Source organism: Acanthochromis polyacanthus, chromosome 7 (assembly GCF_021347895.1).
Source record: "Acanthochromis polyacanthus isolate Apoly-LR-REF ecotype Palm Island chromosome 7, KAUST_Apoly_ChrSc, whole genome shotgun sequence".
In the NCBI taxonomy this organism is placed as follows: Eukaryota; Metazoa; Chordata; class Actinopteri; family Pomacentridae; genus Acanthochromis; species Acanthochromis polyacanthus.
The window spans coordinates 34863973-34889128 of NC_067119.1; the positions used below are offsets into that span (position 1 = coordinate 34863973).

The 25156-nt window shown below is 42.1% G+C and overlaps 1 protein-coding gene across 1 annotated transcript; it reads right to left on the reverse strand.

Annotated features, from left to right (window-relative positions):
- Positions 1-16878: 16878 nt before the first annotated feature.
- On the reverse strand, positions 16879-24161 carry LOC127534723 (uncharacterized). Its single transcript, XM_051950650.1, has one exon. The coding sequence runs from the start codon at positions 23396-23398 to the stop codon at positions 19004-19006; it is 4395 nt and encodes a 1464-aa protein (XP_051806610.1). The 5' UTR covers positions 23399-24161; the 3' UTR covers positions 16879-19003.
- Between the last annotated feature and the right edge of the window lie 995 nt (positions 24162-25156).

Below are 25156 nucleotides of genomic sequence, written 5' to 3' on the forward strand. Positions count from 1 at the left end.
AGCATTTTGGATCAACTGAAGATGTTTGAGAGAGCGATTTGGACAACCTGATAATCAGGAATTACAATAGTCAAGCCTGGAAATAACAAAAGCATGGACTAGTTTTTCTGTATCACTCTGAGACAGGAAGTTTCTGATTTTTACAATATTTTTCAGGTGGAAAAATGAAGTCCTACAGATCTGTTTTGTGTGAGTTAAAGGACATATCCTGGTCAAAGATAACTCCAAGGTTCCTCACAGTAGTACTTGAGGCCAATGAAATGCCATCCAGAGTAACTACACACGTGGACAAAATTGTTGGTACCCCTCAGTTAAAGAAGGAAAAACCCACAATTCTCACTGAAATCACTTGAAACTCACAAAAGTAACAATAAATAAAAATTTATTGAAAATTAAATAATCAAAATCAGCCATCACTTTTGAATTGTTGATTAACATAATTATTTAAAAAAACAAACTAATGAAATAGGGCTGGACAAAAATGATGGTACCCATAACTTAATATTTTGTTGCACAACCTTTTGAGGCAATCACTGCAATTAAACGATTTCTGTATTTGTCAATGAGCGTTCTGCAGCTGTCAACAGGTATTTTGGCCCACTCCTCATGAGCAAACAGCTCCAGTTGTCTCAGGTTTGATGGGTGTCTTCTCCAAATGGCATGTTTCAGCTCCTTCCACATATGTTCAATGGGATTCAGATCTGGGCTCATAGAAGGCCACTTTAGAATAGTCCAACGCTTTTCTCTCAGCCATTCTTGGGTGTTTTTGGCTGTGTGTTTTGGATCGTTGTCCTGTTGGAAGACCCATGACCTGCGACTGAGACCAAGCTTTCTGACACCTGGCTGCACATTTCTCTCCAGAATGCCTTGATAGTCTTCAGATTTCATCGTACCTTGCACACTTTCAAGACACCCTGTGCCAGATGCAGCAAAGCAGCCCCAAAACATTACTGAGCCTCCTCCATGTTTCACCGTAGGGACAGTGTTCTTTTCTTCGTATGCTTGGTTTTTGAGTCTATGAACATAGAGTTGATGTGCCTTACCAAAAAGCTCCAGTTTGGTCTCATCTGTCCAAAGGACATTCTCCCAGAAGCTTTGTGGCTTGTCAACATGCATTTTTGCAAATTCCAGTCTCGCTTTTTTATGAGTTTTTTTCAGCAGTGGTGTCCTCCTTGGTCGTCTCCCATGAAGTCCACTTTGGCTCAAACAACGACGAATGGTGCGATCTGACACTGATGTACCTTGGCCTTGGAGTTCACCTTTAATTTCTTTGGAGGTTGCTCTGGGCTCTTTGGATACAATTCCAACGATCCGTCTCTTCAATTTGTCATCAATTTTCCTCTTGCGGCCACGTCCAGGGAGGTTGGCTACTGTCCCGTGGGTCTTGAACTTCTGAATAATATGAGCCACTGTTGTCACAGGAACTTCAAGCTGTTTAGAGATGGTCTTATAGCCTTTACCTTTAAGATGTTTGTCTATCATTTTTTTTCGGATGTCCTGGGACAATTCTCTCCTTCGCTTTCTGTTGTCCATGTTCAGTGTGGTACACACCTTTTCACCAAACAGCAGGGTGACTACTTGTCTCCCTTTAAATAGGCAGACTGACTGATTATGAGTTTGGAAACACCTGTGATGTCAATTAAATGACACACCTGAGTTAATCATGTCACTCTGGTCAAATAGTTTTCAATCTTTTATAGAGGTACCATCATTTTTGTCCAGGCCTGTTTCATTAGTTTGTTTTTTTAAATAATTATGTTAATCAACAATTCAAAAGTAATGGCTGTTTTTGATTATTTAATTTTCAATAAATTTTTATTTATTGTTACTTTTGTGAGTTTCAAGTGATTTCAGTGAGAATTGTGGGTTTTTCCTTCTTTAACTGAGGGGTACCAACAATTTTGTCCACGTGTGTATATGCTTTGAAAGCGAGTTTCTCAGATGTTTGGGGCCAAATACAATGACTACAGTCTTGTCTGAATTTAGTAGTAAGAAATTACAGGTCATCCAGGTCTTTATATCCTTAAGACAGTCTTGCATTCTAGCTAGCTGATTAGTTTCATCTGGCTTCATAGATAAATACAACTGAGTGTCATCAGCGTAACAGTGGAAATTAATACAGTGCTTTCTAATAATATTGCCTAAAGGAAGCATGTACAATGTGAACAGTATTGGTTCTAAGACAGAACCCTGAGGGACTCCATGATTAACCTTAGTATGCTCAGAAGAGTCAAACTGGAACCTGTCTGATAAGTAGGTTTTAAACCAGTCCAGTGCTGTCCCTTTAATGCCAATACAATGTTCTAGTCCCTGTAATAGAAGTTTGTGGTCGATTGTATCAAATGCTACACTAAGGTCCAACAAAACAAGTACAGAGACCAAACCATTATCTGATGCTATGAGAAGGTCATTAGTTACTTTTACCAGAGCTGTTTCTGTGCAATGATGCATCCTGAAGCCTGACTAAAACTCTTCAAACAAGCTATTACTTTGTAAATGTTCACATAATTGCTTTGCAACTGTTCTTTCCAGAATTTTAGAGAAAAATGGGAGGTTGGATATTGGTCTACCTAAAACATGTGGATCTGGAGTGGGCTTTTTAAGTAAAGGTTTGATTACAGAAACCTTAAAAGCCTGTGGTACATAGCCTGTTACTAGAGAGAGATTAATCAGATCTAACACTGAGGAATTAATTAAAGATAAAGCCTCCTTGAACAGTCTAGTTGGGATAGGATCTAAAAGACATGATGGTTTGGATGTAGAAACTGCTGAAATTAGTTCAGAGATGTATAGGAGTGAAAGATTCTAAATATTCATCAGGTCTTACAGCCAATTCTAAAGCATCAGCAACATTTGTAGGAAGGGCCAGATTATATTTTTCTCTAATCATAACAAATTTTATCTGTAAAGAAGCTCATGATGTCATTACTGCTCAGTGCTAAAGGAATACAAGGTTCAACAGAGCTCTGACTCTTTGTCAGCCTGGCTACAGTGCTGAGGAGAAACCTCCTGGGGTTGTTTTTGTTCTCCTCTATTAAAGATGAATAATATGCTGTCCTGGCATTACAAAGAGCTTTTTTATATATAAATTACTTGGCTACTTTTCCAAGCTGCATCAACTTCCTCTAAATTAGTGGAATACCACTTCCTTTCCAGCTTTCTGGATGCCTGCTTTAAAGTCCGCAGCTGGGACTGACTTACCACAGAGCAGGCCCTCTCTGAGATAGAACTTTCCTTTTTACAGGTGTTGTACGTAATGAGGCGGAAGCCTTATTAACAAAATAATCCACTTCTGTGAGGGTAAAATTATAATATTTGTATGGTGGCCGACAGGTGCAAACGCGCTGCAAACGGCAAAAGCGCTGCAAACACAGAAATGATCCAAAACCAAAAACTCAAAAACACATAAAACACATGCAAGAAAAAAATGCTGCAAGAGAAACATGCTGCAATCACAGAAACGATGCAGAAGCAAAGACTTACAAAATCACAAAACAGATGCAAACAAAAAATGCTGCAAATATATAAAAACACACACAAACCCCCAGAACAACCGCAAGAGAAAAACGCTGCAAATTCAAACCACAATGGAAGTGCATCAGGTCACTCCAGAACGTAAGTGCACCAGACACGAAGAAGAAGAGAAGGAGAAGAAGAAGAAGAAGATCCCAGCCAAGTTAGCCAAGTATAACATAAAGGAAAACGTACCTTTTCACACGGAAAGAAACTGCACGCCTTTTCTTCTTCTTCTTCTTCTTCGTGTCTGGTGCACTTCCGTTGTGGAGTGGCCTGGTGCACTTCCGTTGTGCATTGAATTTGCAGCGTTTTTCTCTTGCGGTTGTTCCGGGGGTTTGCGTGTGTTTTTATATATTTGCAGCATTTTTTGTTTGCATCTGTTTTGTGATTTTGTAAGTCTGCTTCTGCGTCGTTTCTGTGATTGCAGCATATTTTTCTTGCAGCATTTTTTCTTGCATGTGTTTTATGTGTTTGTGAGTTTTTGGTTTTGGATCATTTCTGTGTTTGCAGCGCTTTTGCTGTTTGCAGCGTGTTTGCACCTGTCGGCCATCGTATATTTGCCTTCTGTTTTATCAGTAAATGGTGCTGAATTAAATAGAGAGGGTATTAATTCCTCAAATTTAGTTACCAAATTGTCAGACAGGCATCTACTGTAATGATATTTATTCTTAACTCCTATACAATCTATTGTTATAAATTGAAATGTTATCATAAAATGGTCAGAAAGAAGAGGGTTCTGGGGAAATACTGTTAACTGTTGGGTCTCTATGCCATAAGTGAGAACAAGGTCAAGGGTGTGATCAAAATTATGAGTTGGTCTATTTACATGTTGAGAAAAAACAATTGAGTATAATGCAAAGTTGTTACTTTGGAGTGTGTATTCTGTATTTACATGTTTTACCAGTTCTCATGAAACTTGCAACTGTCAGTGTCTTCACAATCACTTTTATTTCCCACTTTCCTCTATTTCTGAAATCAGTTTTAACAAAACAACAATTACAAAAGAAACTGAATGTGCATAACCCAAATTCTGTTGAATCCTGTCTTTACCTAGACACCCAAAAACTTTAAACCAAAATGTTCTCATGAGGTGAACCACAGCTGAATCATGGGGTGCATGGTTCCAGTACCCATACTAAACTACTTTATGACACGGCAGAAAAAGATTTAGTGTCTCTGATGTTAAGGGCAGTTTGCCAGTAATACCAGGACGTCTTACTGCATCTATTTGCATTAAGAAGTTTACAAACCAGCATGCTTTTATGACAATTCTGGCCCACAATCCTCTGCAACAGAATTGGCAAGATTGCAAAGACAGATGAGAGCTCATTTTGGTCTACAGGTTGTGATGAACATATAAGCAAACCAGTCAGAGTTTAAGGTGCAATCTCCTGATGAAGTACTAGGTTGAACAGGTATGCACAGTGCATGCAGCAGTTCCAAAAGGATTTAATTAGTGGGCACTTTACAGATATATCCTCCAGGTCTGAAAAGTGAAGCTAATACATAAGTTAACAATCTTCTCCAATGTAACACAGCTTTTATTTAGGAAATTATGGTCCCTTTGGAGTACAGTAGTATATATTTTAGTGTGTCACTAATGTATGGTCAGATCCAGTTCTAATTAAAATGAAATGGTAACAGCAAAAATGCCAGACTCTGAGGATGGTCCATCTCATTGGCTGTATTTAGAGATGGACCCCTCCACGATGTTACGCACAGGTTTTCTAAACAGCAGTTTTGAAGCTCATGTGGTGTAGCCTAGCTTAGCTAGACTGTATTCCCGTTATAAGGGATATACGGGAATACGGTCTAGCCCGCCTCCATTGACACATTTTGACAAGTTTTCAAGCTCCGAGCAGATCAGACCGAACCAATCAGAGCACCAGAGGCGGGAGTTAACGACGCGTCATGTTCAGGGCCGAGAATACTCATCTAACACCTGTGCACCTCCCGCATACAAACAAAATGGCGTCCGCAACAGAGCGAGGTTTCTCTCGTGCGCGTTCCTCTGTTTTGCACGGGCTGAATTTGTCCTTTGTCCTTTGTCCTCGACTGGTCGCCATAACTGTTTGGACTACTTCTTCTTCTTTTAATTCCGGCAGGCTGTACGATAGAATGCGTAATGCTGCCCTCCACTGTTGAAAGGGAGAGCTTAGATTTTCCTCAGGACCCCTGTACGGCGAAGGAAGCTGTTAAAACTACAAAACATCATGGCGGAAAGGCAATTGTTAGGTCGCTTAGTGATTGCATCACACATGTGTTACGCTGATTGGCTCTCTCCAATTCAAGCTGTGATCGGTAGTCCTGCCTCTGGGCTGGATTTGGTTCAATGGAGCAGTTCCAGACTGACTTTATGTGTATTTGTAATACACAATATAAAGGCTGTCTGGTCCTCAGGCAACATGTGGTGGCTTTAGCCCTATTCGCATAGGATTAGTATTGCTTCAGGACCAATGGTGATTTTGTAAAAATTGCGGAGGATTTCTGTGATCTTAATCCCAAGCGAATGCACCATGTTTGGTGCATTGAGGTGTATTGTAGTTGTTGTTTTTTTTAATTGCACGCCTTTTTGTACCACTTTCCCAGTTTAATTATGGAGGTAGTGGTGGAAATTATTGACAGCATTCACCCGCTCTTGAAAGTCCTTTATCGATGGGCACCGGAGTTGCCTGTGAATATCCTCCCAGACGGTGTGATTATGTAACATGTCATCATTTAGCCTCTGGTATTGCTGTTCTCCCCACACAGCAATTTAATGTTTCTTCGCGCAACCAGTGTCAGCTGTTTTGCGTGTAGCAGGCATTTTGCACATGGATGTGACAACAGTGGATGTTGCAAAGTGCAAAGATTTGACATTATATCTGGGTTACAATGTCAGTAAATTCAAGTAAAATACAGACTTTGCTTATCCCATGTGAATGCACTGCTAGAAACACAGACATGGAGGGGGGAGGGGTTGATAATTCACAAATTACCAGAGACCCTCCGGTGAGACTAATCCCATGCGAATAGGGCATTTGACTGTCTTCATCTTGGCCGTGCCTGACTCCTATTAACTCCAGGCTCAACAATGAGAAGTAAAGTGTAAGTGGATCTCTGGTGGGGCTACGGCGGCACCCACCTGTCACTAAAAGCAGTCTCCCCCTTAATGATGCACAACTTTAAGCCTTAATCCAATTTAAACAGGCAAGTTTTATAAGAATGTACTCCGAGTGCAACTGTCACTAGCAGTAAACATGTTTATTTTTGCTAATAAGATGGACTTTTGGAGGCAGCCACAAGGGGTCGTTTGAAGAACTGAAGTTTGTGACGTTGAGGCACTGGCTTCAATTTTTAGTATAGGTGGTTGCTACTTGGTCTGCCTGTAGCGTCACAAACTACACGACACACACCCTTACTTAAAACCCAATCCTAGCCTTAACCTAAACTTTAATTTAACCTCAACATCATGTGTTCACCTTAAAATGTAATGGTTTCAGAAAAGTTGGTGTGTCATTTATAAAAGAATAGAATAGAATAGAATAGAACTTTACTGATTCTTTACAGGAAATTACTTTGTTACAGCAGCATGTTAACACGAAGAGAACCCACAACCCCAACAGAACACCAACGCTAACAGTCATCAGTAAGATCATATACATAGATATGAGTTAGAAAAAATGCTAAAACTTAAAACATGTGCATACGTTAAAATATTAATGTGAATCAGCATGAATTGAAAAGCCTGATTGCAGCTAGTAGGAAGGACTTCCTGCTGTGTTCAGATCTGCACTGAGGGTTGATGAGTTTGTGGCTGAAGGTGCTCTGCCAAAACACCTCCAGATTGTGTAGTAGTTGAGAAACACTGCTCAACTGGTTTCTGTCCCTGGAGTGAGCCCCCTCCCCTCAACACAAAACCTCAAAGAATAAAGCACTGACCACCACAGTCTGGTAAAATGTACACAGAAGAGGCCTGCTAGTGTTAAAAGACCTTAACCTTCACGAGAAGTAAAGTCTGCTTTGGCTCTTCTTGTAAAATTCCTCCATGTGTCTGGACCAGTCCAGTTTGTTGTCTAGCTGCACTCCCAGGTACCTAGAGCTGAACACAACTTCCACTTCTGTGCCAAGAATGGTGACTGGGGTCTGTGTGGACTTCATCCTCCTGAAGTCAATTACCACTTCCTTGGTTTTAAAGGTGTTCAGTAGATGGTGGTTGAGGTCGCACCAGTCAATAAAGTCCATGATGATGTCCCTTCACTCCTCCTCATGTCCTCTTCTGATACATCTGATGACAGCAGAGTCATTGAAACATTTCTGAAGAAAGCAGCTGTCTGAGTTATACCGGAAGTCACACATATATAATGTGAAGAGGAAAGGGGACAGGACAGTTCCTTGTATGGCCCCTGTGCTGCTGAGGATTTTGTTGGAGACACAGTTCTGCAGTCAAGCATACTGTGGTCTTCAGGTCAGATAGTCCATGACCCAAGAGACCAGTGCTGACTTCATCTGCAACATTCTCATCTTCTTGCCAAGCAACGCCAGCTTGATAGTGTTGAGGCCACTTGAAAAATCAAAAAAGCATGATCCTCATAGTCGTATCAACAGTTTCCAGATGTCCATAGACCTTGTGTGGCATGTAGATGAGGGCATCATCCATACCAATGCTGGGATGATATACAAACTGTAGGGGGTCTGTGGATGTCCTCACCCTGGGTCTTAAATGGGAAAGGACCAGTCTCTCAAGTGTCTTCATGATGTGAGAAGTGAGGGCTACAGGTCTGTAGTCACAGGAGACAGTCGGATGTCTTCTGTTGGTGACAGGGCCTATGCAGGATTTTTTTTCACAGTATGTGGATCTTCTTGCACATATTTAGCCATCTGGTGTGGTATAGGTGGCTTAATAATGTAGGAAGGAATGTCCCAAAGCCCCTCAATTATTATTATTTTCTTCAATCTAATCTGATCCCAGTCTTTTAATATTTAGCATTAGCCTATTGTCGATACCGTTTTTCTAAATAATACACACGTCAAATATTTTATATTGCATTATATTACGTATGTAACACCTTTGGCTAGTGCTAAGTGTCGGTATCTTAAAACAAAAACAATAACACAACACCAGCATCCAATCAGTTACGCTTGTATTATACATTAATCAACTAATAATTCTGCATTGATTTAAAGCAATATTTACACACGTGGACAAAATTGTTGGTACCCCTCAGTTAAAGAAGGAAAAACCCACAATTCTCACTGAAATCACTTGAAACTCACAAAAGTAACAATAAATAAAAATGTATTGAATATTAAATAATCAAAAACAGCCATTACTTTTGAATTGTTGATTAACATAATTATTTAAAAAAACAAACTAATGAAACAGGCCTGGACAAAAATGATGGTACCTCTATAAAAGATTGAAAACTATTTGACCAGAGTGACATGATTAACTCAGGTGTGTCATTTAATTGACATCACAGGTGTTTCCAAACTCATAATCAGTCAGTCTGCCTATTTAAAGGGAGACAAGTAGTCACCCTGCTGTTTGGTGAAAAGGTGTGTACCACACTGAACATGGACAACAGAAAGCGAAGGAGAGAATTGTCCCAGGACATCCGAAAAAAAATTATAGACAAACATCTTAAAGGTAAAGGCTATAAGACCATCTCTAAACAGCTTGAAGTTCCTGTGACAACAGTGGCTCATATTATTCAGAAGTTCAAGACCCACGGGACAGTAGCCAACCTCCCTGGACGTGGCCGCAAGAGGAAAATTGATGACAAATTGAAGAGACGGATCGTTGGAATTGTATCCAAAGAGCCCAGAGCAACCTCCAAAGAAATTAAAGGTGAACTCCAAGGCCAAGGTACATCAGTGTCAGATCGCACCATTCGTCGCTGTTTGAGCCAAAGTGGACTTCATGGGAGACGACCAAGGAGGACACCACTGCTGAAAAAAACTCATAAAAAAGCGAGACTGGAATTTGCAAAAATGCATGTTGACAAGCCACAAAGCTTCTGGGAGAATGTCCTTTGGACAGATGAGACCAAACTGGAGCTTTTTGGTAAGGCACATCAACTCTATGTTCATAGACTCAAAAACCAAGCATATGAAGAAAAGAACACTGTCCCTACGGTGAAACATGGAGGAGGCTCAGTAATGTTTTGGGGCTGCTTTGCTGCATCTGGCACAGGGTGTCTTGAAAGTGTGCAAGGTACGATGAAATCTGAAGACTATCAAGGCATTCTGGAGAGAAATGTGCTGCCTAGTGTCAGAAAGCTTGGTCTCAGTCGCAGGTCATGGGTCTTCCAACAGGACAACGATCCAAAACACACAGCCAAAAACACCCAAGAATGGCTGAGAGAAAAGCGTTGGACTATTCTAAAGTGGCCTTCTATGAGCCCAGATCTGAATCCCATTGAACATATGTGGAAGGAGCTGAAACATGCCATTTGGAGAAGACACCCATCAAACCTGAGACAACTGGAGCTGTTTGCTCATGAGGAGTGGGCCAAAATACCTGTTGACAGCTGCAGAACGCTCATTGACAAATACAGAAATCGTTTAATTGCAGTGATTGCCTCAAAAGGTTGTGCAACAAAATATCAAGTTATGGGTACCATCATTTTTGTCCAGCCCTATTTCATTAGTTTGTTTTTTTAAATAATTATGTTAATCAACAATTCAAAAGTGATGGCTGATTTTGATTATTTAATTTTCAATAAATTTTTATTTATTGTTACTTTTGTGAGTTTCAAGTGATTTCAGTGAGAATTGTGGGTTTTTCCTTCTTTAACTGAGGGGTACCAACAATTTTGTCCACGTGTGTAAATGTATGAGGTCAGTGTGATAGTGGGATTGGATAGAACGGTTTAGGCTTGTATTTGTGATGATACTGATTAGACAGAAATGACTGCAGTTACAAATAAAGTTGAAACTATCTTTCTTACCGTTCCATATATAGTACTTAAGTGATTTAAGAAATGATATACTGAATCAGGTGCAAAATGATTTACTGACAATAGTTCTGCTCAAGTATTAATGGAAAAAAATCAGTGTTTATTCCCTTCATAGTGTTGCACACTTAACTGAGGACATAAGTCAGTGTGTCTTTTGATGGGTTTATTTTCTGTAAACAACAACACAAAACATAAATGCTGTGCTGCGGATCTGGGCCGTCTGTCTGCTTTTTCATGGCACAGCAGAACCTGCTTATTCTACACAACACCTTGCACATATTCAGGGCTCTTGCACCATTTTGAAAGTCAAATTTAATGCTTTTTAAGACCTCAACAAATATAATTTAAGACCCAAAAATGTCATAATTTCTGTGGTAGAAAATATTCTATTTTATTGTAAACACAGTCAAAGCTCACAGTTGGCATTTTTTTCCCTCCCCATTGTGATGCAGAACAGAGCCAACATAACATGCACAAGTTGCATTTTGCAATTATGTCCAATCACCGCAACTTTCCCGCAATTTTGGCCAGCCTCCTATGAGTTCCACTAATCAAAGCAGTCCCCAGCTCGAACGTAATGCACGTACGTGACGGAATTCACCTCCGTGTTTAGGGCAGAGAGATTCACGGAACCGGCCGGTCCTGGTGGACTGGCGCACCGCGTTTTTTTGGAGGGACTGGGCGAGCTCGTCCTGCTGGATAAATGCTGTGCTGCGGATCTGGGCCGTCTGTCTGCTGTTTCATGGTGCAGCAGAGGATGCCGTTGTACACTTTCTTCCAGTCTACTTCCGGGTTGTGGAGGCTTGTTTAGTTCCAAGCACCGCTTCGACAGTGATAGCCACCGTTCATTTGCACTACAGGTCGTTGAGTATATGTGGAGGTAAGCTGATGAAATGCCTACCTCTTTTGAATTGTCAACTGCCTATATTTTATCAGAGGCTCTTTATGATGCATATGCTGAGCTTTATTTGTATTTGCGCAGCGTAATTATATATATATTTTATCTTGGTAGACGACCGAATTTCTGCTACTTTTTTTTTTTTAGCGCGACTCTGCTGTTAGCTGTGAAGTTATCTCCAGGGATATATTGACGGATTAATTGTTGATGAGTCGCTACCTCTTTTTAATTTTAACATCTTTATATTATATCAGAAGCCCTTTGTGGTCCGTACATTTATCTGTATTTGTGAATATTGGCAGATGACCGACTTTCAGGCATTGCCATGTGCTTGTTAGCTCTTCTTTGAAAGCTACCTAGCTACATCGCTACCTCTTTTTAGTTGTCAAGACTACGTCCTTTATATGAGACCCTTTATAATGCATAAAGGGTTATATCTATCATATCTATCATAGATATGATAGATATTATTATCTATCATATCTATCTATCCGCCAGTATCCCGAGAGCCCTCACTGAAGACACGAAGACCCTCATTGTTTCTCCCATTGTCAATAAAACATACTATTTTATTCATCAAAGCATAATGAGTTGTTATTCTAGAATATATTTTGTGTATGTCTTAAAATGGTTATAGTGAGTCAACTCCTGCCTCATCAGAAGTGGCTGGACACTATCTGCTGAATGGACTGTTGTTACTCTGCTTTTCAATAACTCCCAGACTACGTGTAAGTGAATCAGAGAAATATAGACATTGTCTGGAAATACAAAAATCCAGCTGGGCAAAAATTAACATCTTCAATCATCTTACATTTCTGTGTAAAAGTCGATTTTCCATGCTACCACGAATGTGAAACATTCCCTCCAAAACCCCAAAAGTGTCTTTAATATGTCTACTTACGGCTCAAAATGTAAAACTGACATTTACATACATACTCCAATGAATTAATAATCAAACAAGTACTTGGAGGTGTGATTTTATTCCTTTATTACCGTGAAATCGCCGCTCTCAGTCCCATAGAAGGAAATGACAGCGCTGCCTGTTTAGAACTATTCAGGCTTACATGAACCACGTGACCGCCCCGCTGCGAGAGCATGGCTGTGTCCGAAATCGCATACTAACGTACTACATACTACATTCTCAATGAGTATATACTGTATACTACGTACTATAAGTATGATTAGAATGCCGACCGTTCACACTGTAGTATACTACTACGTTTCCCATAATGCATTTCAAACCTCCGACGACAAAAACCGGAAGTACGGCTATCAAATATCTCGGCTGAATGCCGGCTTCAGGTTGATTTTACGCTAACAAACAGTCGCATAATTAATGTGGCAATTTCAAGCCGGCACTCCTCATGCAGTTATTAGCCAGATTATGCGAATCGTTTCAGTTGTAGCTGCAGGCTACTGGAGGTAGCTGCTACTTGTTCTGTATGCAAAGCGAGCTGCTGCAACTAGCTGCTAGCATTCAGTAGCACGTTGTGAGGCATCTGACAAATTTAAAACATTGGTCAGAAAACGCCTATTTCTCAAATCTGTGGGGTGATTAGGATGACTACTTAACCACATAAAATAAAATAAAAATCGCCCCGGTCCGGCCACAGATCCCGCGGAGGCTTGCATTTCGGTGGATAGCTCGCAAAGCATTATGGGGCAGTTGAGTATGACTAGTGGTCACCACGCATACTTAAAAATTTTCCGGATATAGTATACATCCGGGTATTTCTCGCATCAGTCTTTTCATACTATCTAATGTGAATGCACTACATACTTATTTTGACGTCACACTTAGTATGAGTAGTACGTTAGTATGCGATTTCGGACACAGCCCATGAGTGTCGCAACTCTTAATATCTCTAGAGCACTGGCTTATTCTACGCCGCAGCGGCCTGAGGTTCCCTTGAGAGCAACTCCCTCTTGTGGCGGGCTGTATGAATTACATCTAAAGCAAATCTAACTGTGTGGCTCAGAAATAATGTACATTAGGAGAAAAGACAAGAAATTAAAAAAAAGGAAACTGAAGATGAATAGCATAATATTACTACCAATTAAATACATTTTGAAGGGATGGCCTATTTTACATCAGTATTTTCGTATCCCCACAATAGCAATGTTTGAATGAGAAGACTGATGCAATTTCCAGGACCTGTTGCCAGGCAACCAGTTCAGACCTTGGGAAGTCCCAACCAAGAAATAGTCTGGCACATTTATATTTAGGTGTTTGTACAGAATAAACAAATGAGATGTTAAGGAATTCAGAAATGCTACTTGCAGACAGAGGCAGAGTAGTTTCCACTATTTTTAAATCTTCTCAACTGTTGGCTGACAAAGGAACTCTCCAAACAAGTCAGCAACAAAGTTGTTAAGAAGTACAAGTCAGGTTTGGGTTCTAAAAACAAATTCAGATCTTTGATGATCCCCAGGAGCACCATCAAATCCATCATAGTGAAATGGAAATGTGGTAAGACGGCCTCGTCCATCTCCACTCATGCTGTTTGTGTGTATTGGATCAGGCGAATAGTGGTGTAGTTCTTTCTATTGCTCCCCGTCCATTGAATGCCGTTCAGCTGAGAGCAATTATTTTATTGCACCTTACTTACTGGGTGGTGCCATGTTGAGTTATATCTGGGAGAGGGCTGTGCGTCTCCCACGCGCATCCTCTTACCTCTTCCTGGAGCCTGAGTGTTGCATCGACTGCGTACTTTGGCGTGGCTGTGTCAGATCCACGTGGCGGTCTTGAGACACTGGCTGTTGAGCTTTCCCCATTCACTTTTGTCAGGTACACACGTGGACAAAATTGTTGGTACCCCTCAGTTAAAGAAGGAAAAACCCACAATTCTCACTGAAATCACTTGAAACTCACAAAAGTAACAATAAATAAAAATGTATTGAAAATTAAATAATCAAAATCAGCCATCACTTTTGAATTGTTGATTAACATAATTATTTAAAAAACAACAAACTAATGAAATAGGGCTGGACAAAAATGATGGTACCCATAACTTAATATTTTGTTGCACAACCTTTTGAGGCAATCACTGCAATTAAACGATTTCTGTATTTGTCAATGAGCGTTCTGCAGCTGTCAACAGGTATTTTGGCCCACTCCTCATGAGCAAACAGCTCCAGTTGTCTCAGGTTTGATGGGTGTCTTCTCCAAATGGCATGTTTCAGCTCCTTCCACATATGTTCAATGGGATTCAGATCTGGGCTCATAGAAGGCCACTTTAGAATAGTCCAACGCTTTTCTCTCAGCCATTCTTGGGTGTTTTTGGCTGTGTGTTTTGGATCGTTGTCCTGTTGGAAGACCCATGACCTGCGACTGAGACCAAGCTTTCTGACACCTGGCTGCACATTTCTCTCCAGAATGCCTTGATAGTCTTCAGATTTCATCGTACCTTGCACACTTTCAAGACACCCTGTGCCAGATGCAGCAAAGCAGCCCCAAAACATTACTGAGCCTCCTCCATGTTTCACCGTAGGGACAGTGTTCTTTTCTTCGTATGCTTGGTTTTTGAGTCTATGAACATAGAGTTGATGTGCCTTACCAAAAAGCTCCAGTTTGGTCTCATCTGTCCAAAGGACATTCTCCCAGAAGCTTTGTGGCTTGTCAACATGCATTTTTGCAAATTCCAGTCTCGCTTTTTTATGAGTTTTTTTCAGCAGTGGTGTCCTCCTTGGTTGTCTCCCATGAAGTCCACTTTGGCTCAAACAACGACGAATGGTGCGATCTGACACTGATGTACCTTGGCCTTGGAGTTCACCTTTAATTTCTTTGGAGGTTGCTCTGGGCTCTTTGGATACAATTCCAACGATCCGTCTCTTCAATTTGTCATCAATTTTCCTCTTGCGGCCACGTCCAGGGAGGTTGGCTACTGTCCCGTGGGTCTTGAACTTCTGAATAATATGAGCCACTGTTGTCACAGGAACTTCAAGCTGTTTAGAGATGGTCTTATAGCCTTTACCTTTAAGATGTTTGTCTATAATTTTTTTTCGGATGTCCTGGGACAATTCTCTCCTTCGCTTTCTGTTGTCCATGTTCAGTGTGGTACACACCTTTTCACCAAACAGCAGGGTGACTACTTGTCTCCCTTTAAATAGGCAGACTGACTGATTATGAGTTTGGAAACACCTGTGATGTCAATTAAATGACACACCTGAGTTAATCATGTCACTCTGGTCAAATAGTTTTCAATCTTTTATAGAGGTACCATCATTTTTGTCCAGGGCCTGTTTCATTAGTTTGTTTTTTTAAATAATTATGTTAATCAACAATTCAAAAGTAATGGCTGTTTTTGATTATTTAATTTTCAATAAATTTTTATTTATTGTTACTTTTGTGAGTTTCAAGTGATTTCAGTGAGAATTGTGGGTTTTTCCTTCTTTAACTGAGGGGTACCAACAATTTTGTCCACGTGTGTATGTTCCGGCGTGGTCACTGCATCTCTGAACTATTTTAGTGGCGTGTCTGATGCGCTTTTTGCTTTCAAGCAAAATCAGCCTATATCCTGGTCGAAGGTTGGGAGTTAGGCGTGTGTGGCCTTGGTGCCGTGCGTAATGATCCACGCGTTGCGTGGGATTCCTGAGGTAGGCTGGCTACCTGCTGTCTGGCGTTTTTATGTGCTTTTGTTGGGCTGCACACGAAATGTGACTCTGGTTTCTGATTGCTGTTTGCAGTTATCGAGTGCATTTTTCTGTGGCTATCTCCCCTGTTGCCTGGGAAGCTGCACCTTCGCTGATGGGCAGCTCCACCTCTGAAGCGAGCCGCTACTCTACTGCTGTTCTGTTTGTGGGTTCACCGCGGCAAGCTCTCCGCTCGTCTGCAATTTTATTGCTATTTTCTAAAACTCAGTCCTTGTGTGAGTGTGTGCATGCCTGCTGCCTGGCACACTTGGGAGTGTAGGATTGGAAGCTGCACCAGGCAGACTGATTCTTATCAGCCAACCTATTTATATTTCATTATTCTTTTTTGTATTTTTAGTTATTATTTACTGATCTTGGGATCATTTGTTTTTATTCATTATTCATTGTCATTTTCTAGCAATCTTGTGTTTAGTTATCAGTTATTTTTTTGGTTTTGTAGATTTTGTTTTTCTTTATTGGGTTGACTGGGTGAGTGTGTGTGTAAGGGGCATAATTAACTTTGGTGGTGACCTCCTGGGCCCAGCATAGTTTTTAGATATTTATGTTTTTGTCCCTTTGCGGTGACTGTTTACATCCTCTCTCTGGACAGGAGCTGTTGGGCCAGTGTGGCCAGTGGCTGACTCATTCCCTGTGGTGGAGGTCCCTTCACTCTCTGTACAGTAGTGCACTTGGGTGTCTGTAGCGCTTGCTCTCTTTATACTATAGAAGAGCAAGGCCCTGGGTCCTTGATAACCAAGCTGTTATATCATATCCCTTTGTCACACTAAGAGTAAATACACAATACTCAAATAATTAAAATAGCAAACATTTATATAGAACTGATTTTTTGGAAAAATAATGAAATAAAATGAAAATCAACCAATATGTCACATTCACATATGAGCCCTTTATGAGTACCAAAGTAAACTAAAGCCGGCAAAAAAAAAATAAAAGCAAAGTTCAGGCCTGATTCCAGGGGTAGACTCCGGTCCTCCGCTCCTCTCAGCATACGACAGTAGGTAGAAAGCTCCTCGCCAATGTCCGTCCTCCTGCACTTGACTCCTCTTGTCGCCCAAGAGAATAACAAAAGGCGGCTCACACGTGTAGCTAGGAAGTCTTTGCTGTGCTAGTAAGGCTAACAGCCAGCCACTGCGTTCCGTGCGTCAGTCCGACGACACAGTTTATACTACACGGACGGAAAAACGGACGAGCCGACGTCGGGTGGACAGTCGGACAGTGTTCTTCTCCCCCATGTAGCCGTTACTTTTACTACAAAGCTCACCACTGTCGGCTTTGCCTTTTTCTCTTGACTTTTCGTCTGCTTTCTTCCTCGTCCGCTTTCCTCCTCGTCCGCTCTCTTCTCACTTCTTCTTCTCTCACTCCTCCCCGGACTGCTCGATCCCCCTGCTGGCCATTTCCGAAAATTACACCAGTCTTCCCAAATTAACTGCAACATAACTATTTACATACAGAACATGTTTAACAACACTTACCAAATAAATTTACGCTGTAGAAATAAAATAACACACATAATTTGTAAACATAAATAAAACATTGAACATTTTAGAATACCTGTTCTTTCATATACTGAACAATGAAACTTAGTGTGTTACATCCTCCCCCTTCTATGTGGATGCCCTCATTCACTTTAAACCCTGTGTTTCATTTTAAAGAACGCATCAGCTGTGGTCAAACAAACCTATTTACCTATTTTGATTACAATACCCTTATGTACTATAGTAATAGGTTGATCTCTAGCCTTACTAGGCTCATCGTAAGTGAGTCTAACCACCGGCTTCACTCGTCTTTTTGGCCTAACTTGTGGCTCTGGAATATCTCTTACATCTGGACCACTAACTGGTTCTCCTTCACTGGCTGTCTCTGATTCAGGACCCGTTTCCTCCCCAGCATCTGAGCCCTGTTCTTGATCCTCATCCTCTCCCTGACTGTCTCTTTCCTCATCTACATACTCCTCCGTGACAGGTGCAGGCTCCTCATCATTAGAATCAGGACCATCTCCTCTGGCTCTCTTCTGTAGGAGTCTATCCAGGTAAGTTTTGTATGTTCTGTGAGGTCTTTGAACACAACATTCAACTGAAGAATTGCTTGACAAGTCCGTGTCTTCCTGTTCATGGATGGAAGGCTGCAACACTTTCCTTCGTTTTTTCTGTGTGTCTGCTCTTGTCTTAGGTTTTTGAAACAACTTGATCTCATCCTCCACCTTTGGCATCCTCACAAACTGTCCAATGGGCAGGAGATGATCTCTGTGGAATGTTTTTAAGCAACCATTTCCACTCTCCGGTTTTATTCTGTACACTGGTAGATTTGGTAGTTTCTCCACCACTTCATAAGGGACAGCGCTCCAACGACTCTGAAGTTTGTGCTTCCCTTTGAGGCCAAGGTTTTTGAGTAACACTCTGTCACCTGGTTCCAGTGTCTGAGGAACGACTCTTTTATCATGGGACTTTTTGTTTCTCAGATGTGTCTTGTCAGCTGCAGCAGAAGCAAGTTGGAAGGCTTTTCACAGATCTTCTCTCAGTTTAGCCACATACCTAAGGTGATGGCCCACATCACTTCCATCAGGCGAGGTACCGAAACAAAGATCTACTGGAAGCCTGGCTTCTCTGCCGAACATCAGAAAATACGGTGAGAATCCGGTTGCGTCACACTTGGTACTATTGTAAGCATGCACCAAGTATGGGATGTGCTGGCTCCATTGCTTCCTCTTCTCTTGACTGAGGGTGCCTAGCATAGAGAGAAGGGTTCGATTAAACCGCTCTGGCTGCGGGTCACCTTGAGGGTGATACGGGGTGGTTCGTGATTTCTGTATTCCCATCATCTTCAGCATCTCTCGGATCAGACGACTTTCAAAATCCCTCCCTTGATCTGAGTGGATTCTTGCTGGCAGACCATAATGAACGAAAAACTTCTCCACTAGAATCTTAGCTACAGTCGGAGCTTTTTGGTTTCTAGCTGGAAAGGCTTGGGCATAACGCGTAAAATGATCTGTGATCACTCACACATTAGCTATGCCTTTTGAGTCTGGTTCTACTGAAAGAAAGTCTATACAGACCAAATCCATTGGTCCACTGCTCACTATCTGGTGTAATGGAGAGGCTCTCTGACCTGGAGTTTTACGTGTGATGCACTCTCCACAGTTCTTTATGTACTGTTCTATGTCTACTGCCATTTTGGGCCAATAGACCCTGGCTCTGATTAGGTCAAGAGTTCGTTCTACACCTAAGTGCCCAAAATCGTCATGCATGGATTTCAACACAGTACTCCTAAACACCTCAGGAAGAACTAGCTGTGCGACCTCTTCGCCTGATTGCTTCTTGCTGAGACGATGGAGCAACTCATCCTTCAATGCTAGCTTCCCCATCTCTTTCTTAATTACTGCTAACTCTGTGCTAGCTGCAACTTCCTGAGACCAACGACCCTGCCTCAATGCCTGGATTGCTGGTCCTATCACTGCATCATTGGCTTGAGCATCTACAAGTTCTGAGCGGGTGAGTTGACCTAAAGAACACACATCTAAGCGAGTGGGAAAAGCAAAGATATCTGGGATACTCTCAGGAGTAGCTCCTAGCTGTTCTACATATGTAGGTGATGTCGTGGTTGAGTTCTGCAACACAGCATGCTTACAGATAGACTGAACACCTGCCAGAGGTATGGTCTCCCATTCATCTGTCTCTTGTCTTGACAACAGATCTACATCAACATTGTGTCGACCTGGTCTGTACAGAATGTCAAAGTCATATGTGGACAAAGAGGCTAGCCAGCGATGTCCAGTGGCATTGAGTTTCGCTGTGGTAAGCACATACGTGAGTGGATTGTTGTCAGTCCGTACAGTGAATCTGGCTCCATATAAGTAGTCATGAAATTTATCCACGACTGCCCATTTCAGAGACAGGAACTCCAGTTGGTGAATGGGGTAGTTCTTCTCTGACACAGTTAACTTTCTACTAGCGAAAGCTACAGGCTTCAATCCCTCAGGATATTCCTGGTAAAGGACGGCGCCTAACCCGGACAGACAGGCATCAACATGCAGGACATATGGCTTGTTAGGATCAGCAAATGCCAGCACTGGAGCATGGGTGAGGCAGTAGATGATTTTGTGGAACGCGTCGGTGCACTCTTGGTCCCACCTCTCACCAAATGGCTCAGTCTCTTTGAGGTAAGTTTTCTGTTCTTTAGCAGATTTCTTGCCACGCTGTGTTGGAGCATAGCCTTTAGTTAGATCTGTGAGGGGTCTGACAATGGAGGAATAGTTGGCTATGAATCTACGGTAGTAACCGCAGAATCCAAGAAACGACCTCAAGGACTTCAGGTCTGTGGGCTGAGGCCAGGTGGTGACGGCCTCGATCTTGGCAGGATCGGTTGCTACACCTTCTGCTGAGACTATGTGTCCGACATATTTAACACTTGGTTGACAAAATTGACATTTGTCAATTGAAACCTTGAGTCCAACTTCACGCAGTCTGTCCAGGACCTTCAATAGTCTCTCCTCGTGTTCCTCCAATGTCCTCCCAAAGACAATCAGATCATCCAAGTAGACCAACACCTGGAGGAGGTTCATGTCACCCACGGCTTTTTCCATTAACCGTTGAAAGGTTGCTGGAGCCCCTGTGATGCCTTGTGGCATTCTCTCGGATTGGTAAAACCCCAGTGGGCAGATGAAAGCAGTCTTCTCTTTGTCTTGTTCTTTCATCGGGATCTGATAGTAACCACTCCTTAAATCTAACACGGTGAACCAGCGACTTCCGGATAGGCAGTCCAGAGCATCGTCGATCCTAGGAGTGGTGTATTGATCCGGAATGGTGCGTCGATTGAGGGTGCAATAATCGATGCACATACGCACTTTCCCACTCTTTTTCCTAGCGATCACAATTGGTGATGCATAGGGGCTTCTCGACTCCTTGATGATGCCAGCAGCTAGAAGCTCTTGGAGGTGGCGTCTGACATCGTCAATGTCAGCTGGGGCAAGACGTCGAGATCGTTCTTGGAAGGGTCGATCATCTGCAAGCCTTATGCTGTGCTCGACATCCTTAGCTAATCCCACATCCCACTCATCGAGAGAGAAGACATCGGATCTCTGTGCTAACTTGTCTCTGAGTCTGTTTTTCCAGCTCTCTGGTATTGGCGAGTCACCAAAGTCAATCTGGCTTGGATCAAACTTATCTGTTGGTTGGTCTGTTTTGGGGATGTTTGTTATGATGTCTGTCAGGAACAGATGACCTAGAATGGTCCCAACTGGAATGAGCACCTCTTTCAAAGACTCGTTCTGTAGCAGGAGGGTTACTTTGCTGGAGTCCATTGCATAGCTCGGCACAACCATGGGCTGCAGCAGCACACCTGCTGGAAGGGGGTCAGTTGGGGAAACATCTAGCATCAGGATTTCTTTGTCTACTGGCTGACTGAACTCAACACTAGCATCAACAAGATGACTAGCCCCTGGGGGTAGCGAGAGGGAACCAGGCCCTAACCACTTCACCTGTCCAACCTCCTGATCTTCCTCCCCAACATCCAGATCACTGGATTCTGACTTCTCAGCAGTAACAGCACCCTGTAGGTTAAGTGTAGTGGCTGTGTCTTCCCCAGATATCTCCTCAGACAGTTTGGCTAAACATTGGGGGAGGCTTGCCTTAGCATTGGTCCCAACAATAATGGGTGTTTGATCTGGACCTCTTGGGGTTGGGCAGATCAGAGTTAAAACTAGAATGGTTGCTGGAGTACCCACCACCTTCTTTGGAAACTCCATCTCAACAACAACATAACCTCTGTAAGGGTAGGTGCACTCAGACTCACTTAAAATCCAAATATCCAAACCCTCTACTGGCTGGATAGGAACATCTGGCAGGTACATGCTATACCACTGCTCAAAGATAATGGTCACCTGGGACCCACTGTCTAACAGAGCATCACATGGATGTCCATTAACTCTCACTGGCTCAATGGATGGGGGCCCTATTAAGCCTGGGGAGATATTTCTGGATCTCAGTAAATCTACGGCACTTCTCTTGGCATTACAGACAACATTTTTGGCTGCTTGCTCACCTGTAGTGGGCTGGTGGGCATCTTTGGCTTTTTTAAGAGACTGAATTAGCTTCTGGATAACTTTGCTTGGGTTTTCAGGGTTTCTGCATTGTCCAGCAATATGTCCAGGTTCACCACACTTGTAACAGAAGTACTCATCAGGGTCATTGCGGAACCTTCTGGAAGTATTTTGATCCGGACGCGATGTCTCAACTGCCATGACAGCAGCTGGAGTGTCTATGTGAGTCCTTTTGTTGTTGAGTTTTTGTTGCAGTCTTTTCACTTGTTTTTTCAGTGCTGCAACTTCTGATTCGGCCTTCTTCTCAGGTGCGTGCCAGGTCTCTGCAGGTGCTTCAACATTTCTTTCTGTTTCTGTAGGTTGAGACTTTGTCGCCATGGCTGCGAACATTGACTTTATTTCTTTAATATCAGCCTTTAAAGTTTGAATCTCAGCTTGTTTTCCATCGACGTCCTGTTTTACATGCATGGAATGAACTGATGGAGTCAACTTGGCACGAGAAGCTTCGTATTCTTCTTCACTGCGAACCTCACTTAGCAGTTCCAAGAAATTTGGAGGATTGTTTTTTCTCTCTCTTAGTCTCAGTCGGATTAACATGAGATCAGATGTCACAGCACCACGGAGAAGCTGCTCCACACGGGCTCGATCAATTTGAGAAACCGGCAATCCACTTTTCTGGATGACTTTGGTCAAAGAACGTTCCAGTCTCCTCAAGAAGTCCGACAGCTTTTCTCCTGATTGTTGCTGCATAAGGCGAAAAGAGAAATACAGATCATCTCCAGATTCAGCAGTCCCAAACGCACTTTCAAGAGCTTCTATGCAATGCTGTGGGCTGACATCAGGATCAGATAATCTGACTGCTTTAAGAATCTCCATTGCTGGGCCTTTAACACTTTCCATAATCCTTCTCCTTTTTTCTTTTTCAGGACAATCACTCTCGGCCACCATCAAGTTTGCTTGCTCCAACCAATGATCAAAAGATTCTTCACCGGCAGGGGTTGGTAACGTGCCAGAAAAGATGCGAAGACGACGATAGCTTCCACTCTCAGCCGCTGGTTTAGCTGCTTTGTCTAGCAAATCGCCCACAGCACGTAGAATAGCTTCGGTGGATGAAGGAGCTGGGCTTTGACCAGGAAAAAGAGCCTGCACATCTTCTACTGTCTTTCCCTCAGCTTGCAATAAAGAGGTTAACTTAACACTAAAATCATCATCTGTAACTGTCTTTTCACTAATGATGACTATGGGCCATGCTTCTTGCTCTTCCCCAGGATGCACCTCAGGTGGAACATTGTCAGCCTTAATTTTCTCTTTGCTCTCACACAGCACCATCAACCCCCCTAGCCTAGCACTGAACATCCTTCCTCTTACACGCACACAACCCAAAACTTAGCTTCTAAAGCTTCTTCAATAGCTGCTATTTCGGTTGTTTCTTGAACAATCACCATTAGTGCTTGGTCTTCTTGGAGACCTTCACCCCTGCACCAGTTCTTCATTTCACTAACTAGCACAGTGTGGCTTTCCATCTTACACAAATCCTCCCTTAACAACAATAAAACTGTGTCAAAATATCACAAATCACACACTCATACTAACTAAACACAGTTCAAACATAATTACTCTGGGTAATAACCATACACTTTTCAAAACAGTTATTCAGTTAAAGGAATTATGACTATCTTGATTAACAGCAACAATAACAAAAAAGAAAGTTTTAGAAACTAAATCCCAGCGGTGCCTCCATTTTATGTAGCGCTTGCTCTCTTTATACTATAGAAGAGCAAGGCCCTGGGTCCTTGATAACCAAGCTGTTATATCATATCCCTTTGTCACACTAAGAGTAAATACACAATACTCAAATAATTAAAATAGCAAACATTTATATAGAACTGATTTTTTGGAAAAATAATGAAATAAAATGAAAATCAACCAATATGTCACATTCACATATACATATGGGCCCTTTATGAGTACCAAAGTAAACTAAAGCCGGCAAAAAAAAATAAAAGCAAAGTTCAGGCCTGATTCCAGGGGTAGACTCCGGTCCTCCGCTCCTCTCAGCATACGACAGTAGGTAGAAAGCTCCTCGCCAATGTCCGTCCTGCACTTGACTCCTCTTGTCGCCCAAGAGAATAACAAAAGGCGGCTCACACGTGTAGCTAGGAAGTCCTTGCTGTGCTAGTAAAGCTAACAGCTAGCCACTGCGTTCCGTGCGTCAGTCCGACGACACAGTTTATACTACACGGACGGAAAAACAGACGAGCTGACGTCGGGTGGACAGTCGGACAGTGTTCTTCTCCCCCATGTAGCCGTTACTTTTACTACAAAGCTCACCACTGTCGGCTTTGCCTTTTTCTCTTGACTTTTCGTCTGCTTTCTTCCTCGTCCGCTTTCCTCCTCGTCCGCTCTCTTCTCACTTCTTCTTCTCTCACTCCTCCCCGGACTGCTCGATCCCCCTGCTGGCCATTTCCGAAAATTACACCAGTCTTCCCAAATTAACTGCAACATAACTATTTACATACAGAACATGTTTAACAACACATACCAAATAAATTTACGCTGTAGAAATAAAATAACACACATAATTTGTAAACATAAATAAAACATTGAACATTTTAGAATACCTGTTCTTTCATATACTGAACAATGAAACTTAGTGTGTTACATGTCCATCAAGTGTATTTTGTTTCTTCGTGTGGTGTGAATCATAAGGACCCTTCCCCTCCCCTTTCAGTTAGTCATCTCTGCCTGGTAAGCCCTCGGCTCTGTGCCTATCTGTATTTGGTAGCAAACTTAACTAAGCCTTGAGGCCCTGGAGAATTGTACAATATTGTGCCACTTACTACTGGAGGATTTATTGGCATTGCCAATAAGATTTTAATTGACAGCAACACTCTCTGTTAATAAAAACTCTTAACAATAAATCAGCTGAAGCTTGCTCATTTGATTGTGTCTATGATAATACTAAAAATTGTACATTTTTAGTATTGCAAATAAATTCTATTTTTTAATACTTTACACTGGAATCATGTCAGTCTCTGGTGTCATCCTGTGTGACCTTTTTGTCTGTGTTAGAGCGGTGGTCCCCATTAATAGATTTCCTGGGGGTGAAACTCC